General features: G+C 40.5%; 1 protein-coding gene across 23 annotated transcripts in view; it reads right to left on the bottom strand.

The window, feature by feature from the left end:
- Window positions 1-17,041, bottom strand: part of DROSHA (drosha ribonuclease III) — a 119,216-nt gene that overhangs the window by 83,838 nt on the left and 18,337 nt on the right. For all 23 annotated transcript variants that reach the window (XR_012001317.1, XM_025984108.2, XM_025984104.2 and 20 more), the window contains 5 exons: window positions 15,872-16,013; window positions 14,052-14,206; window positions 11,234-11,314; window positions 3,949-4,035; window positions 1,200-1,286 (listed from right to left, as the gene is read on the bottom strand). Coding sequence is in view for 22 of the 23 variants with exons in the window: in XM_025984108.2 (XP_025839893.1) it covers window positions 1,200-1,286; window positions 3,949-4,035; window positions 11,234-11,314; window positions 14,052-14,206; window positions 15,872-16,013 (552 nt within the window). In the remaining variant the exon portion in view is untranslated. The remainder of the gene's footprint in view (window positions 1-1,199; window positions 1,287-3,948; window positions 4,036-11,233; window positions 11,315-14,051; window positions 14,207-15,871; window positions 16,014-17,041) is intronic.

Raw genomic sequence — 17,041 nt, 5'->3', positions numbered from 1 at the left:
AATGTTGAATGATTATTACATTGTATACCTGGAATTAATATGATAGGTATATGTCAATTATATCTTAAAAAAAGAATGGCTCAATATTATGCCCCTATCTACATTATGGTCCACATTGGAGGTAAATGTAATATGTATTATCAAACAATTTTATTTTTATATTTAGAATGTCATCACCTTCTAAAGAAAATTCTCCAGGATAAAACATATTGTGGAATAAGGAAAATCACACTAAGACAACAATTTGTTTTAAATTAGTATCACTACTATAGAATCATGTCTACTTATAAGGAAAAAAAGAATGATAGAAAGGAACAAGGTCAGGCAAAAATTTTATTCCTTACTCTCCAATGACACAGAATTTCACATTTTGAGCAAACAGCACTTAAATAACTTTTTAAACTGTGGATGTAATTTCTTATAACCAATTCAGAAAGGATTAAAGAACACTGTATTTTGATGTAGATACATCACAGCTATAATTTCACAAGTTCTCAAACAGACTGAATATACTGCTCTGCTCCCTTCCTGAGCTGCCAGCAAATTCTACTCTATGTCCAACTAGAATACAGAAGAGGTAAGACAATTCCCAAGACTGTTAGCTTTGAGACAGCACATTTTGACTCACAGATACAGAACTTCCATTGAACCAATTACCAACAAAGCAACTTTAATATAAAATATTATATAAAAATATCACAGATCTGTATGTCAGACAAAATCTCTTAAAGAAAACATAGTCCTGGGATTTGAAAGCAGAAAAATGTAGGAAATTGATGCAGACTCCAAATGTCTTGAACACAGCTCTCTCTTTTCCTACTGCTCAGACACTAGATAATAGCTGCTCCTTAAAACTTTCCAACTTTCTTTTGAAGGACACCCAACCCAAAATAGCTTTGACACATTATTCCACAGTTTATCTTTCTTTTTCAATCTTTCACACTCTCAAAATGCTATTCTGACACATGTTTACTTACACCATTTAATGTGGACCAAACCTGTGACTCATTAGCACAGATGTCACACCCCCACCTGACACACGCTGCCTCAGACTTCCTGCAGCTTATGCAGAGGGACACAAAGTAAATGTTACTTAGAAGTCAGAAGAAAAGAAATTTATTTTGACTTCAGAAACAAAGAATGAAGGGAAAGAAGAGGGTACAGGAAAGGAGAAAGCCAGCCAATTAGCACATACTTACATTGGTCAGGGGGGCATGTGCAAACATAGAAAATCCTTCAAAGATATATTCATGATCATCATATTCTATAACAGTTGGCCTGTCAGTCTAAAAGCAAGAGAAACACAAAGAATGAATTTAATAACATGATTTGCATGTGCCAAAATCCATGAAAACACAAAGCTACCAACGGGAGAAGTGCATGGACTCCATAGGCTCCGTGAACATTTTTCTAAACCACCAGGGGGAATTTTATATAAAAGTTTAATTTTAGGTGGAATTCTCTGGCTTCAGTAAAATTTACATATTGATACCTTCAAGAATGTTTATTATGGGTATGATCAAGGGGAAAAGGCTATATGGCTTCATTTTCTAGGAACTTGTTTTATTTAATCCCACAACACTACCAGATCTATTCTTACTGAACTGTATTCTGAACTAATGAAAGTCCTAACAAGAACAAGATAATAGCACAGTCAACTAATAGCTTAAAGTGGAAAAAGACTCAGCATAATGACAGTCAAGACTAACAACAGCCTGCAAGGCCCTGAAAGGACTCAGGGTGCCAGAGGCTCAACCCCTCACAGCTCTTTTCCCAGGACCTCCAAGGGGAAACCACCCACCACATATGGTATATCAATTCCCACATAATGTCAAAAATCTTAACTATCTGAAAATTGAATTTATAATTAAAACATACAAATGTTAATCTAAGCATCCAAGATTCTCTTCCTTATGCTATTCTTATATACCATCATTTTTAATCTTAGATGCTAAATATGGAACTAATTATCAAGATAGGCAACCTAAAAAACAGTTTTTTTTAAGATTTCATTTATTTATTTGTGAAAGAGAGTGAGCAAGAGAGAAAGCGTGTGCATGAGTGGGAGAAGGGGCAGAGGGAGAGAGAGAGAGAGAGAAGCTGACTCTCTGCTGAGCAGGGAGGCTGACTTGGGGCTCCATCCTGGGACTTCAGGATCATGACCTGAGCTGAAAGCAGATGCTTAATCAACTGAGCCACCCAGGCACCCTGAAAAAACAGTTTTGTTTGTTTGTTTTAAAGATTTTATTTATTTATTCATAAGAGACACAAAGAGAGAAGAGAGAGAGAGAGAAAAAGAGAGAAAGGCAGGGACACAGGCAGAGGGAGTAGCAGGCTCCATGCAGGGAGCCTGACATGGGACTTGATCCTGGGTCTCCAGGATCACGAACTGGGCCGAAGGCGGCGCTAAACTACTGAGCCACCCGGCTGCCCTGAAAAACACAGTTTTAAGCACAGGTATTGAACATTATTCTTTTAAATATTATATATTTATGAGAACTGGAGGAGGGTGCTAAAGAATACCCACATGTACATTAGTTGTTTTGCCAGTATTACTGTTACTTTGTATTTAAATAATTCTAAATAAAGCTAGTGTAAATTAAATATAATGAAAAGAACTTCTGACAAAATAATAAGGTATACCCACTTTGGAAAACATTTGGTAGTTCCTCAAAATATTAAGTACAGAGTTACCATATGATCCAGCAACTCCAGGCCTAGGTTTATACCCAAGAGAAATGACAACATACATCCATACGGAAACTTCTACACAAACATTCACAGCAGCATTATTCATTATTCATAAGAGCCCCAAAGTGGAGACCACCCAAATGTTCATCAACTTAATAGATGGATAAATACAGTATTTTTATACAAGGGAATATTAATTGGCCATAAAAAGGAATAAAGTTATATGTTCTAATATGGATGAATCTTAAAAACGTTATGCTGAGTGAAAGAAGCTAAAAAGATCACATTTTCTATGATCCCATTCATATGAAATATCTAGAACAGGCTAATGATAAAGAAAGTATCTCAGTTGTTGAAGGCTGAGGGATACAAAAGAACTGACTGCTACTAATGAGTACAGGGTTTCTTTTGAGAATGGAAGATGACTGTTCGAAAATTAGATTGCAGTGATGATTTCACAATTCTGTGAAAAGAATTAAATCATGAAATATATACTTTAAATGGGTGATTTTTATGGTATATGAATGCTAGCTTGATAAAGTTGTTAAAATATTTAATTACTAACCATCTAAATTTGAAATAGAAATTTCTTGAGGATAGAAATAACCAAAATTGTTCTAGTTAACAGCATGGTAGACTAGCAGACAGTCGTGCGGACTACAGTCAAACTGCCAAAGCTTAAATCCCCACTCTGCCACTTACTAGCTGAATAATCTTAAGCAAGTTACTTAACCTCATCCGTAAAACGTAGATTGTTGCCTCATCTGCGTAGTGAGAAATATAGTTTGTTGTGAGAAGTAAGTGAATACGTGTTCAACATTCAGAGCAGTGCCTGGTACCATAGTCAACAAATATTAGGTATTATTATTATTACTATCATAAATATAATAGACCTTCTTGATTGGGTGACTAGGTAATATATTAGCTTGTCAATGATTTTTAAGAGATGTGAATGTAACTCTTCCAACTCCACAGTTCCTATGAATAGCTCTAGAAGTCATGGCTGTTATGAATGTGGCTACTATGTGATACTGAAAACAGAACTGCAAAAAGGTACAGAAAGCAGTATAGTGAGAGAAGGCAAAATAAAAGTCATTAAGATAAAGGCCAGTTTTATCAACATAAAAATAAAAATATTTTTAAAGAAAATTTAAAAACTGAATCAGTATTGAACCTATTCACATTTTTAACCTGTTTGTATATATCCAACCTATTTATATTTTAAAATAAATGAAATCTGATTTGTTAGGAACTTACCAAAAAGTTGGTAGGAGGGGAGACTGTAATTCGATAGTGGAAAAGTCTGCCAGCATTGTTGGTCATAGGACGACAGGGCTTGATGGCCTGAGGGAGAAAAATAAAAGTGAGTTTAAGAGTCAAGTAGCAAAATATTTTTATTTAAAAACAAACTGCATTTCTAAATTCGCATCTGACAAAAGAGGTTTTATGTGTGTTCCTTCATGGGTCAGTAAGAAAAGCAGTACCAGGAACTAGATGAATAAAAAAAGAACCAGCTGGTCACCAGGATTCAACCATTTTCCTCATGTGCATGTAATACAAGGGGGTCAGACAACATAAAGATCTTTCTGGATCTTAATTTCCATGACTATCTTCCTTTTATTTGTAACAAAACACAATAGTTGACCTGTGGCTAAACTCCCAAATGCTTAAAAAAAAGGGGGGGGGGGGCAGCCCTGGTGGTTTAGCAGTTTAGCACCGCCTTCAGCCCAGGGCATGATCCTGGAGACCGGGGATCGAGTCCCCACGTCGGGCTCCCTGCATGGAACCTGCTTCTCTCTCTGCCTCTCTCTCTCTGTCTCAAATAAATAAAATCTTTAAAGAAAGAGAGAGAGAGAAAAAAAAAATAACCTCACAAGTGGGGCGCCTGAGTGGCTTGGTTGGTTAATAGTCTGCCTTTGGCTCAGGTCATGATCCTGGGGTCCTGAGATCGAGTCCTGCATCGGGCTCCCTGCTCAGCGGGGAGTCTGCTTCTTCGCTCACTCTGCCCCTTCCCTCCACTTGTGCTCTCTAACTTGTTCTCTCAAGTAAATAAATAATAAAATTCTTTTTAAAAAATCTGAAAAGTAAAAGCAGATTTTGATAGGGGGAACAAAAACAGTGGAAGGATCAAATAAACTGAGTAAAAATAGAAGGGACCAGAAATGAAGGACACATAAGAGGGTGCAGAATAAAATATCCGTGAAGTTTCATGATGGGAAAAAGAAGACGGAAACTGATGCTTTTTTTGCTCTTCTTCCTTGGATCACCACCAGGTTGACCGGGGCTCTGCTGGGGCTGACTCACAGCTCAACTACCTAATCCCTATGTCCAGTCTTGCTTACACACTCCTCCTCTCACAGGTGAAGATCCCTAAGAAACATCAGGCACCCAAACTTCATCTTAGCATCTGCTTCTGGAGAATCCAGTGTGTAGCTCCAGGAATGATTCAAGAAAGCAGGACATGAGACCGGATGTTAGAGCCAAATCACTTACCACCTGCTGGCAATGAGGACCCCCACCCCCCCATGGTGGTAGGTGGAGTCCCTGGCACCAGATGGCAGACCAACTGAAAACTTTCAAAGATGGTGAACTGGGAGGGTGTACCAGTGGAAGCAGGTGCAGTGTACCAGGTATTTAAGACTACGAGAAAATGGGCCCCATGAGGGTAACAGGATAGATGGCAATTGCTAAGCACCACTGATGCTCTAGCATGCCCCTCAAACTTTAGTGTGCCTTGAAACCACTGGAGGGCTTGCTAAATCTCAGATGTTTCTCATTCAGCAGATGAGGCAGGCTGAGAACCTATTCTAATGAGTTCCCAGGTGAAGCAGACACTTGGAAGAACCACTGCTCCACAGAACTGTAACAGAAGGAGAAGAAAGGCAACTGGAAGCCAGACAGACCACTGGAGGCACACAAAGAAGCTGTCCCCTGCAGCATCAATCCAAGAGTGCCAAGACCAAGCCCAGGGTCAGAGATGGGTAGATCTTAGAGACAATTAATGGCCAACCAGGGTAGATCTGTATGCCAAGGGATGGGACCTAGAAACCTGAGAGGACATACAGGTTTTTAAGCCCCTAGACTCCTTAAAACCCTCCACCTCCTCAGAGGAGGCCCAATCCTATCTATCAGGAGTGATCACTTACCTGTGTCTCAAGGCCACAGAACACCATGCAAGGCAACACTGCCTCCCCACAACCAGACTCCCCTCCTGGCCAACAGACTTATAATTAGGGTCACTTCACAGCATAACCCAGCAGGGGAGGTGCTGCAAAGAGAGATTATACCCCAAAGGAGCTGCAAGAAGTGGCGAGCATGTACCAGCAACAGGATTCTGCACAAGACTTGATGCTGAGAGTGCTTGACCAAAAAGGGCCAGAACAGAAAAGTGGTTAGGGAAGAGTTTATTGACTAGCAAGCATTCAGGATTCAAGGACACCAGATACCAGGAACTCCCTATTAAGATGTCTCCTGAAAGCATGAAAAAGCAATGGCCCACATGAATGTAGTTAAAATACCCAAACTGCCATGACAGAGGAGGAAATAATTCAAAGAGTCAGGAAGTGAGCACATTAGAATGGATACAATATCTATGACTGAAAAATATACCAGATTATCATATCATATTCAACTGAAGGCCCAGAGGAGATGCCAAAGGCCATTTCCTAGGGCCAAAAGAAATGTGCTGGTGAAGGGACACCAGCCTCACTAGGAAGGTCAGTGGTGGTCTCCTCTGCAGGCCAGGGCCAACCGTAAGAAAGGGGGTCAGACAGCAGAGCTTGCTGATAGCAATGAGGATGACAGGACTCTGAAAATAAGGGAGGTAAGATGATGGGACTAACTGCTAGAAGCCAGATCTCACACTATCATTATAACCAGCAAGATCAAAGAGGCAACTAAAGGGGTCTGGCCCACAAAAGTCATGGAAGTAGTTAATAGAACACAGTATCCTTAGGTAAGATAACCGAAAAGCTGACAAGAGTAATACTTAGTTTGTACCAACAGAAGACATTAAGAATGGTTAACCAAGGGGCTGAAGGCAGGTTAAAGTCATGATCCCTTTCCCAGTTCCAGCCCTATAGTAAAAAAGGCCCTGCAATACCATTACAAGCAAAAATAGTCTCGACAACCCTGTCCTTCCCCAAAGGGCCCTATGGCCATTTACCAAAAAAACTGTACACTGGGGAAAGGGGAACCAAAGAGTGTTTAAGGAGAATCAGATACAGGGGATCCCTGGGTGGCTCAGCAGTTTGGCGTCTGCCTTTGGCCCAAGGTGCGATCCTGGAGTCCCAGGATCAAGTCCCGCATCGGGCTCCCGGCATGGAGCCTGCTTCTCCCTCTGCCTGTGTCTCTCTATCATGAATAAATAAATAAAATCTTAAAGAAAAAAAAAAAAAAAAAGGAGTATCAGATACAGCATCTGAATCAATACTGATACTCGAAAGAGACTGACACATCACCTCGGTACACATTAGAGTGAGTGATACAAAGCCAAGGTTTAAAAAAAAAAAAAAAAAGGAATCTCAGTCAAGGTCTGGTTTACAGTAGGTCCACTGAGTTTACAGATCTGCTCAGCAGGCATTTCCCCTTGTCTCCAAAATGTTTCATTGAAATTGACAAAATTGGTAGGTGGCAACACCCCACCCTGGGTCCTTGTTCTATGGAGTAAGAATCATCATATGGGAAAGCTCAAGCAGAAGCCACCAAAATTACCACCATCCCCGACAGAGGCATCAAAACCAGGATCTGGGGAAATGGTATAGATTAGTGCCGTCCTTAAGGATCCAAAAGACACAGGGGTAACAAACAGTCTTTACCTATCTTTAACTCAACAATCTGGCTTTTGGGAGGAAAAAAGAAAATCTAAAGGGATCCTATAGGATAACTACAAACTACCACAAGCTCAACCAAGTAGTAGTTCTGATTGCACCAGCTGTGCCAGGTGCTACAGTTTAGAGTAATATGACTTCAGGTACAAAGTATACAGCAACTGATTTGCTAAATGTATTCTTTTCCATCCCAATCAGAATGAGGATAAGAAATGGTTCACATTCTATGCTCATTCACAGAGAAAAGACAACATCTACAGTTTTGCTGCCAGGTTGTCTTAACTCCCCCACTCACTGTCCCAACAGCCCAAGGAGCTCTTGACCTTCTGGACATACTGCAGAACATTCTAATGCTCCACTGCATCTGTGGTATTATGTTTATCAAACTAAAAGTCTTGACAGGGGATCCCTGGGTGGCGCAGCGGTTTGGCGCCTGCCTTTGGCCCAGGGCGCGATCCTGGAGACCCGGGATCGAATCCCACGTCGGGCTCCCGGTGCATGGAGCCTGCTTCTCCCTCTGCCTATGTCTCTGCCTCTCTCTCTCTCTCTCTCTCTCTCTCTCTCTCTCACTGTGTGCCTATCATAAATTAAAAAAAAAAAAAAAAAATTAAAAAAAAAAAAAAAAAAAAGTCTTGACAAAGCACACATGCTCCCAAGGGTGAAAAGAGAAACCCTACAAAGATTCAGGGGCTTACCCCAGCCACACCATTTTTATGAGCCAGTGATCTGAGTGCCAAGACATTAGTCCACAGTAAAAAACAAATCACTGCATCTTCCACCTCCTACAATGAAGAAGAAAGCACAACACTAGGCAGGCCTCTTTGGGAGGCAGTATAGCCCCCACCTAGGAATATTATTCCAGCTCATTCATAGAGTGGTGCACAAGGCTTCTAGCTGTCAGTATGGCTCAAGTGAGAAATCAGCTTCTGTGGTTCCAAGCTATAGTGCAAGCAGCCCTGCTGCAGAGGCCATATAATTCAGCAAATCCTACATTACTGGTGGGAAAAGATGCAGAGGGGAGTCTGTGGCCATACTGAGAGAATCACAATGCTGGTATCTAGTGTTCTGGAACAAAGCCATGCCATCTATAGTAAAGAATTATATGCCTCTGAAAAACAACCAGTGTGCTACTGGGCCCTGGTAGATATGGAAGGCATGGCCAAGGGACAGAAACAGGCCTATGGCTGAACTGTCCATCATAAGCTGGGTTCTGTGGGTTTCACCCAGCTGGAAGTTTGGAAGGGACCAGCAACAATCCATCATAAGATGGAGGGTGTACATCCAGAATCAGGCACACATTGGAGCAGCAGGCACAGACAAGCTGCATGAGTAGGTGGCCCCACCACTGTGGCACCGGCACCCCTCCCTCAGCTGATGACCAAGGATAGAAGGATGAAAGCAGAGGGAAAAGCCCAAGCTTGGTTTGCAAATGAGTCAGTCAGGGATGGGGGAGCAAGCTGAAGATGGACTGTGCTGCAGCTTCATTCCAGGAGGAATTTGAAAGACAGCAATGAGGGAAGTCTGTCCAATGAGCAGAGTTTCAGGCAATGTACCTGGTCATCCACTTTGTGTGGAAAGAGAAGTAGCCTGAGGTTAGAATATAGATGGACTCATGGCAGAAGCAAGTGGCCATGCCAGCTGGTCAGAGGCCTAGAAGGAAAAAGATTGGAAGATCAGGGATAAGAAGGTCTTGGGGTAGGGGTGCCTGGTTGGCTCAGTCAGTGGAGCATGTGACTCTTGATCTCGAGGTTGTGGTGTCTAAGCCCCATTACTGGGTGTAGAGATTACTAAAAATGTTTTTAATTAAAAAATAAAATTTAACAAAAGGTCTTGGAGTAGACATGTGGGTGAACAAGCGGGAGTGAACGCAACAATCTCTATCACATGTGGGTGTACATTGGCGGGCACACACCACAGAAGAGGTACTAAATCTCACTGACAAAATGACTCAGCCAGTTGGGGTCAGCCAGCCTCAATCATCAGCTACCCAGAGTTGACAATCTGGGCACATGAATGAAGTGGCCACAGTAGCACAGATGGAGGCTTCACATGAGCCCAACAGCATGGACCTGACTTATCAAGGCTAAGCTGGCTGAGCCACCCGCCAATACCGAACATCTAACAGGCCATCAACAATGACCAATGATGGGCCCCCCAAAATGGCACCATTTCTTGAGGAGACCAACCTGCTACTTGGTAGTAGTTGACTACATATGCCCCATCTATCTTGAAAGGGCCACAAGTTTGCTCTCACAGGAATAAACATATACTCTGAGTATGGGTTTGCCTCTCACCAGTCCTCAGCCAGGAAGCCATCCAGATCTTCCTTCAAGGAAGGGCCTGCTGTGTAACTATGGGGAAAGTAGACAGCCTACAGCCACCGGCTCCTTCAAGGTCAGCCTCTGCTACAGAGCCCCTTCCCCAAGACCATGTCCTTCCCAGGGCAGCCTGCTTTGGAGACAGAGGGCAAAGGAGGTGTGAAAGGTATGCCAGCCTGATACAAGATAGTTCCAATAATTCCAGCTTTATGAGACCTGTCTCAGGGACTTTTCCCTCTGCTCAATCCTGCCTCCACTCTCTTCTTGCCTAATCCCTACAAAACATGTCATACTGCAAACTCTACTGCAGCACCTGCTTTCAGAGAGCCCCACTTGTGGCACAGGTGTGGACCCTCACAAGGTGCAGACCCTGTCACACGGTTCATTGCTACACTTGCTGACACTCAAAGCCAAAGTAAAAATAAGGAAGTAGTTAAAAACATCCATCACTGCCTCACAGTCTTTATTCTCCTTATTGTTATGGTCTCAAACAATTTTACATAGAAATTAAGGGCTTACAATACTATGTTTAAACAGAGGGGCAGCCCCAGTGGTTTAGCAGTTTAGCACCGCCTCCAGGCCAGGGCATGATCCTGGAGACCCGGGATGGAGTCCCACATCCGGCTCCCTGCATTGGAGCCTGCTTCTCCCTCTGCCTGTGTCTCTGCCTCTCTCTGTCTCTCTCTCTGTCTCTAATAAATAAGTAAAATCTTTAATTAATAAATAAATAAATAAGCAAACAAACAGAATATGCTAAATCATTAAGTGATAATCTGGGACAAATAAGAATAACACACAGAGAAAAGATGGCAGAGGGAGAAATGAAGGAAAACAACTGAAAGTGAGCAGTTACATATAACTCAATGATATAAAGTATTCAACTTATCTAGTCAAATATATTTGGAGTGTCTTCGATAAACCAGGGGATGGGGTACACAGGTGAAACCATTCATGTGCCACTCACAGTTTAGTAGGGACCAGACTAACAAAGACAATAGCTTACATGCCCCCAACAGAAAGAGAATATGTGCCTTACAGTACTTTAATAAAATCATTTTTCCAGGTTAATTCATAACCATTTATAATAAAGGCATGAAAAAATTACTCTATGTACAGTTTTAAGGTATTTAAAATAACAACAAAACCCCTCAAACACACTCTGCCTACTTTAAACAGCATATCTTCCAAAACTTGTTAAAGTTTCCTTTATAACATTCCCCCCCTCACCCTCAAAAACCGAACCACTCTTCTCCAATTATCAGTAACAGAGACTATTAGGGAAGATAAAAAGACTATTTCAATGGTATTATTTCATTTATGGGGAAAGAACAGTAACAGCATCTGTCTACCTCTGGCTTCTCAGCACTTACAAATATAATAACCCAAATGAGTTACCTCTTCTCCGGGATAAATGCTGTGCCTGATTCCTGTGCGTCTTGCTTTGGCGCTGCATTTGCAGAGTGGCCCATCATTCATCTGCCAGAAACAGAATGTAATTCTTTTTTATTGGGGGGAAAATCCACACCACGCACGACGAGGCCTCAGAAACTGTGTGGGTTTTAATGTCATGAGTATGGGAGCTCTGAAGAGGCTGTCACGGTTAGAAGATTAAACGGATGTTCCAAAACCAATAAAGCTGCAGACTGTCTATATTGTCTGATAAAGGGAAACCGTATGACAACGCTGGATTCCCAAGTTATTTGTGCAGCCAAGCAGAAAATATCAATGTCGGTATACCGTTTGCCCCGTCTTCCCCACCACTTTCCAGTGAGTTTCTCCCATTTCCTATTTCAGAAAAAATGACTCTTTCACAAAAGAAAAGCATATTTTATACCCTGAAGGAACACAGAGAATGCTTTGAAGGTGACCCGCAGATTAAATGTTTCCAAAAGAGAAACCTAAAGGTATCTAAAGCAGAGAGGAATAAAAAAAAAAAAAAAAAAAAAAAAAAATGCTACCAGAAGCGGAGAAACTCAATGCTAATCAGGTGAGTCAATGTCTGTTTTTTCACCTGAATTTGTTTTACTGCCATGAACTCCATCCACATGATAAAATGAGTGAATAATTCCTGGATGCCTCTTGGGTAGAAAGACTGCTGCTAATTCAGGGTCCATGTACTCAAGGAATATTTACTCTAGACAGGACAAATAACATGCAAATGATATACTTAGTAATTTAAGGAAAAAGGAAAAAGAGTCCACGTGGCAATATAAAACCACTGGCTTTAAAGAAACATGTGAAGGGCAGAAGAGGACAGGAAAAGAAGGTAATAGCTACTCCACGCGAGGCAAGGGCATGAGAAAAAAAAGGAAAGGAAGAAAGCCTATGTTTTGCTCTAGGGACATGATACCCATCTAAACAGAACAGATCATTTATGTGAGCAAGAAGACCAAAGAAGCAGAACTGAGGTCAAAATCATAAAGGGCCTTAAAAGCCAGTTGCATGAGTTTATTCCAAACAAATGGTAATACTGAATCAAAACACAGACTAGAGCATCAGTCTGGAGAATGGAAAAGTGTAGTTCCATTTCTCACTTTCTTTGTACTAATTAAAATAGATATATACGTATGTATGTGTTAACATAACACATAACACAACATGCCCCCTTAAAGTTCTAGGGATTTATAACTCATATCTAATGAAAATGTCTCAATAAAACTTCGAAAAGAAATATTAAAAGTGAAAAACAATAACTTTCGTTATCCTTTTGGGAAATGTAAAGCTTCAGGTAGCACAAGCAGAGGGATAACACTGCTCCCTAAAAAAAAAAAAAAAATCACATTAAGATATTATCCAAAGTAACAGTTGGCAAACCGAGTTGTGATGGGCTTCACTTAAAAGTCACAACACACTCCCCTCAATGTCGGTCAGTGGAAAAAATCACTTCTTGCTCACCAATTTCCAGAGAAGCACACCAACATCCTACATTCCTGCCTTTTACCAGGGTCTCAGCCCCAGTGCAGATTCACCCTTTACAAGGCAAAACTGTACAGAGGATACAAACCAAACATAGTGAACAGAATGGCGAGACTACATAGAAGGCCTTTGTAAATCTCTCATAAAAATAAGAACATACAGAAACCAAGGGACAGGCTTCTTAATAGAACAATGTGTTAAAAAGACCACATACGGGGGAGGGAGTGACAACTAATGGATAGAGGATTGGATTTCTTTTAGGGGAAACAAAAGTGCTCTAAAATTAAATTGTGATGATGGTTGTGAAATCTTGTGACTACACTTTAAAAAAAACAAAACTGAAATGGTGCACTTTACATGTGTAAATTGCATATTAGGTGAATTGTAATTCACTAAAGCTGTTTAAAGAGATCATATGCATGGTTAATAACACAAAGTAAGTTTCAAAATGCAGTCACAATTATTAAACATTTCTGCTCAATTCCAAGAGCAGAAAGCACCACAAAATACATTTCTATCAGGCATTCCAACTATATTAGTTCTAAAGAAAAAAGCCATTCAGATAGTTGTCATCTAACAAGAACCAGAAAAACATTCAAATTAATATAAAACGGTATGCATTTATTTACAAAGTATGTTTTATATTACCTTTTTATAGGTGTTTATTTTATCATGGTTAAAAACTTCATATGCATTAAAGGTACTATTTTTTATATGTATTGTATATTTGTAGAAAACAAATCTTTTATAAAGATACTATTTGATATTGTTACTTCATAATAAAGCAGTAAGTAAAAATAAAAATGATTATGTCCAGCTATGACATCATTAGCTCAAAACTGCTTAACAAGGAACAGAACTTACAAGGAGTTGTGACTATTATCAACTAAGCAACCTAAAGCCTTATTGGACTTAAGACATTGTTTACTATAATGCTGCAAGATACCTTCCAGATGAACTGCTTTTAAAAAGACCTACAAGTGCTCTCTCCCTCAGCCTACCATTTGTCTCCTTCCGTTTAGTGCAAGTTTAATGAGGCAGCACCATTATTCTGCTCCCTAACACAGAATTTACAAACGTCGTCAAACATGATTCAAGAGACAGTTACTCTGGTGCTTATGCTTTGGTGCCAAACTCTGAAGCTGAAGAGAAATAAGCTCCGAGAAATGACACACAACCTTAGAGTAAAATTCAGTTTTCATATCAGCCAACATGCATCTTCTGAGCCTACAGTAATAAATGTGATGTGTGGGTCTGCAACCTTCAGAGCAAGAACACAACATAAAAACATGCGCACCTGGCCTGGGTCATTGTACCAAAGTTCATCATGAAGTCGGTCAGGATGGGCCTTCTTGCGTTTGATTTCTGCAATGACGTCGAAAACTTCAGAGTCTGAGCTGCTCGAACAGGTGCTGTCCTCATCAGACTCGCATTCAGATTCACTGGAGCTCTCTAATAGAGGTCAGGGGAAAGAGTGTAGATGAAGGAATTTACAATTGTTTATTCTTTTAACAAACATTTGGGTGCCTGTTCCGCACCAAGCACTCTGTGAGCAGTATCATGAAAATAATACAGCCCAGAGAGCTAAGTCACAATCTAGTTAAGGAAGCAATGAAAAACAAAGAGTTTTGGAAAAAGACCAAAAGGCACTCAGGCAAAAGCATGGAGGGAATAGAACAGGGATAATGGCCAGAGCAAAGGCCCCACAGAAAAATACCAGGAGGTACAGAGTTCGAGTGTCATGAAAGCCAGATTGAAGGCTCTGAATACCAGACTGAAGAATTTAAGTTTTTTTCTCTCCATGGTAGCAAAAGATTTTAGTTCTCGGAAGTGACTGGATAAAAACAGACTGAGAATTTTGCTAACTGATGTAACCCAGTCACAAAAAGACAAATACTGTGTGATTTCACTTCTGTGAGGTACTTAGAGAGCTCATATTCATAGAAACAGAAAGTAGAATGATGTAGGATGTTGGTGTGCTTCTCTGGAAATTGGTGAGCAAAAAGTAATTTTTCCACCGACCAGCATAGTAGAAAAAGGCTAGAAGAAAGAGGGACTGGGGAGTTGTTTAACAGGTACAGAGTTTCAGTTGAGCAAAATGAAAAGAGTTCTGAAGACTACACAACAATGTAAATGGTCTCAATACCACGGAACTGTATACTTAAACAATGGTTAAATGGTATATTTTGTGTTATGTGTACTTCACCACAATTTAAAACAGACCTAGAACTTAGGTTAAACCTAAGTAATATAGTATAGTACAGTAATAAAACCCAAGCCTTACCTAGTTGGATTTTATAGTGTACTGCATGAGATAGATGCTACAGTCTTTGTTCTTTTACAGATGAGAAAAGACACGGAGAGATTAAATCATTTGTCCAAGGTCACATACCAAGTGGCAGAACAGGGACTTGAACCCAGGCCAGCTGGTCTTATCAGTGCTTTTGCCCACCATGGACACTGCCTCTCAGTCAGGAGACATAATGAAGGAGGGCAGATGAGGGACAGAAAACACAGAAAAGGCACAGGGAATGCCTCATCTGTGGATGGCTTTCTGCTAGGGGCCGCAAAGTTAGGACAGCAGTTTCTATCTAAAAGATCTTAGCATCTACTTGGAACCTCAGAATACTTGTGAAAAAATAGACCACCATATGAAAAAGTTACAGAAACTATCCATGTGAGTTGAAAGAAACCTTCAATCAGACTGGCCTAGCGCTGGTGTTTCCTCATCAAAGCAAGGGCTCCCCAGCAGTGGAGAGGGCTACAGGGAATGTCTGTCCATGAGAGGCCTGAGGCACAGGGAACAGGCTCCTGCTTTTGATGGGGAGGCCACACTTACGGTCTCTCCTCATTCGAAGACTGGACAATTCTACAAGGGACACAACTGTTAACATGCCCTGCAAATGAGATTGTTTATCTATTTTGCTGAATGTAATCAAGGAAAAATAAGAACAAAAAGACAAAGTTCCATTGTTATACATTTTGCTGATCATAATTAAGGAAAAGAAAAAGAAAAAGAGGAAATTTCAATGTGAGACTCTCAAGAACATATCCCCAAAGTCAAGGTTTAAGCAATAACAAGAGCACAGGGTCTTGGTCTAAGAACTTCTGACTCACCCAAATCTTCATCTAGCTTTGTCTTGGGAGGCTCCCACGGAGGTCTAGCAGCTTTGGCCTTTTCTTGCCTACTCCCCAGTTCTTCCTCAAATTTGTCGTATAAGTCACGAAGCCTACTTGTTCCAACCACAGTAGAATCTCCCTTTGAAAAATAAAGGATAAATATTAGGAACTTCATTAATAACAGTCATACCAAAGAGACATACGACCTTATAAATAATCAAAGACTTGTAACATCCAAGATACCATTTTCTTCGATTTAACCAAACATTTAAAAACAAAATTCCCAATACTGTCAATGGTGTCCTGAATCACATACAACATTTAAGGCTAACACAATCCTCAGGAACATGTACTTTGCTAATACTGAGAAATATTAAGAACTGTTCATGTATGTCCTTTTGATATGACAAAATAAATCATGACCCCTCCCCAAGAATTCATGATACCCGACACTCTCCTAGGGAACATGCACTTCTCTGCTATTAAAAATCACTGAGAGTCTGTCTTCCACATTAACCACAATGATCAAAAATAAATATCCTTAGGCATGAAGAAGTCACAGGAATAAAAGGCACAGCATAGGGAATATAGTCCATGACACTGTCATAGCATTGCATGGTGAAAGACGGGAGTAGCTACACTTGTGAGCATAGCGTAAAGGAGACATGTTGAATCACTATGTTGTACACCTACAACTAATGTAACACTGTCAATTATACTTAAATTAAAAAAAAAAATTTTGTAAAAAGAAACACCCTGGTAGCATTTAAAATGTCAAGACAGGGTCACCTGGGTGGCTCAATCAGTTAAGTGCCTGACTCTTGGTTTCAGCTCAGGTCATGATCTCAGGGTCATGAGAGCAAGTTGAGCACGGAGTCTGCTGGAGATTCTCTTTCACTCTTTCTCTGCCCTTTCCCCCACTTGTGTACTCTCTCTTTCAAAATAAATATATAAAATATTTAATTAAAGAAAAAAAAAACGAAAAAAAATCTTCTACATCTCCCCATATACATATATACTACCCCAGACACACAGGGATGGACACACACGCACAAACTCTACAGAGTTATACAATGCATTCTGAGAGGAAATTCTCCACTCTCCCCCCACTCTCTTCCCAGGTTGAAATCACTTTAAATGCCCATACTCTTCAACTTAGTAATTTTC

This window comes from Vulpes vulpes, chromosome 4 (genome assembly GCF_048418805.1).
Source record: "Vulpes vulpes isolate BD-2025 chromosome 4, VulVul3, whole genome shotgun sequence".
Taxonomy (NCBI): domain Eukaryota; kingdom Metazoa; phylum Chordata; class Mammalia; order Carnivora; family Canidae; genus Vulpes; species Vulpes vulpes.
This window is presented reverse-complemented; position numbering and strand designations above follow the sequence as displayed.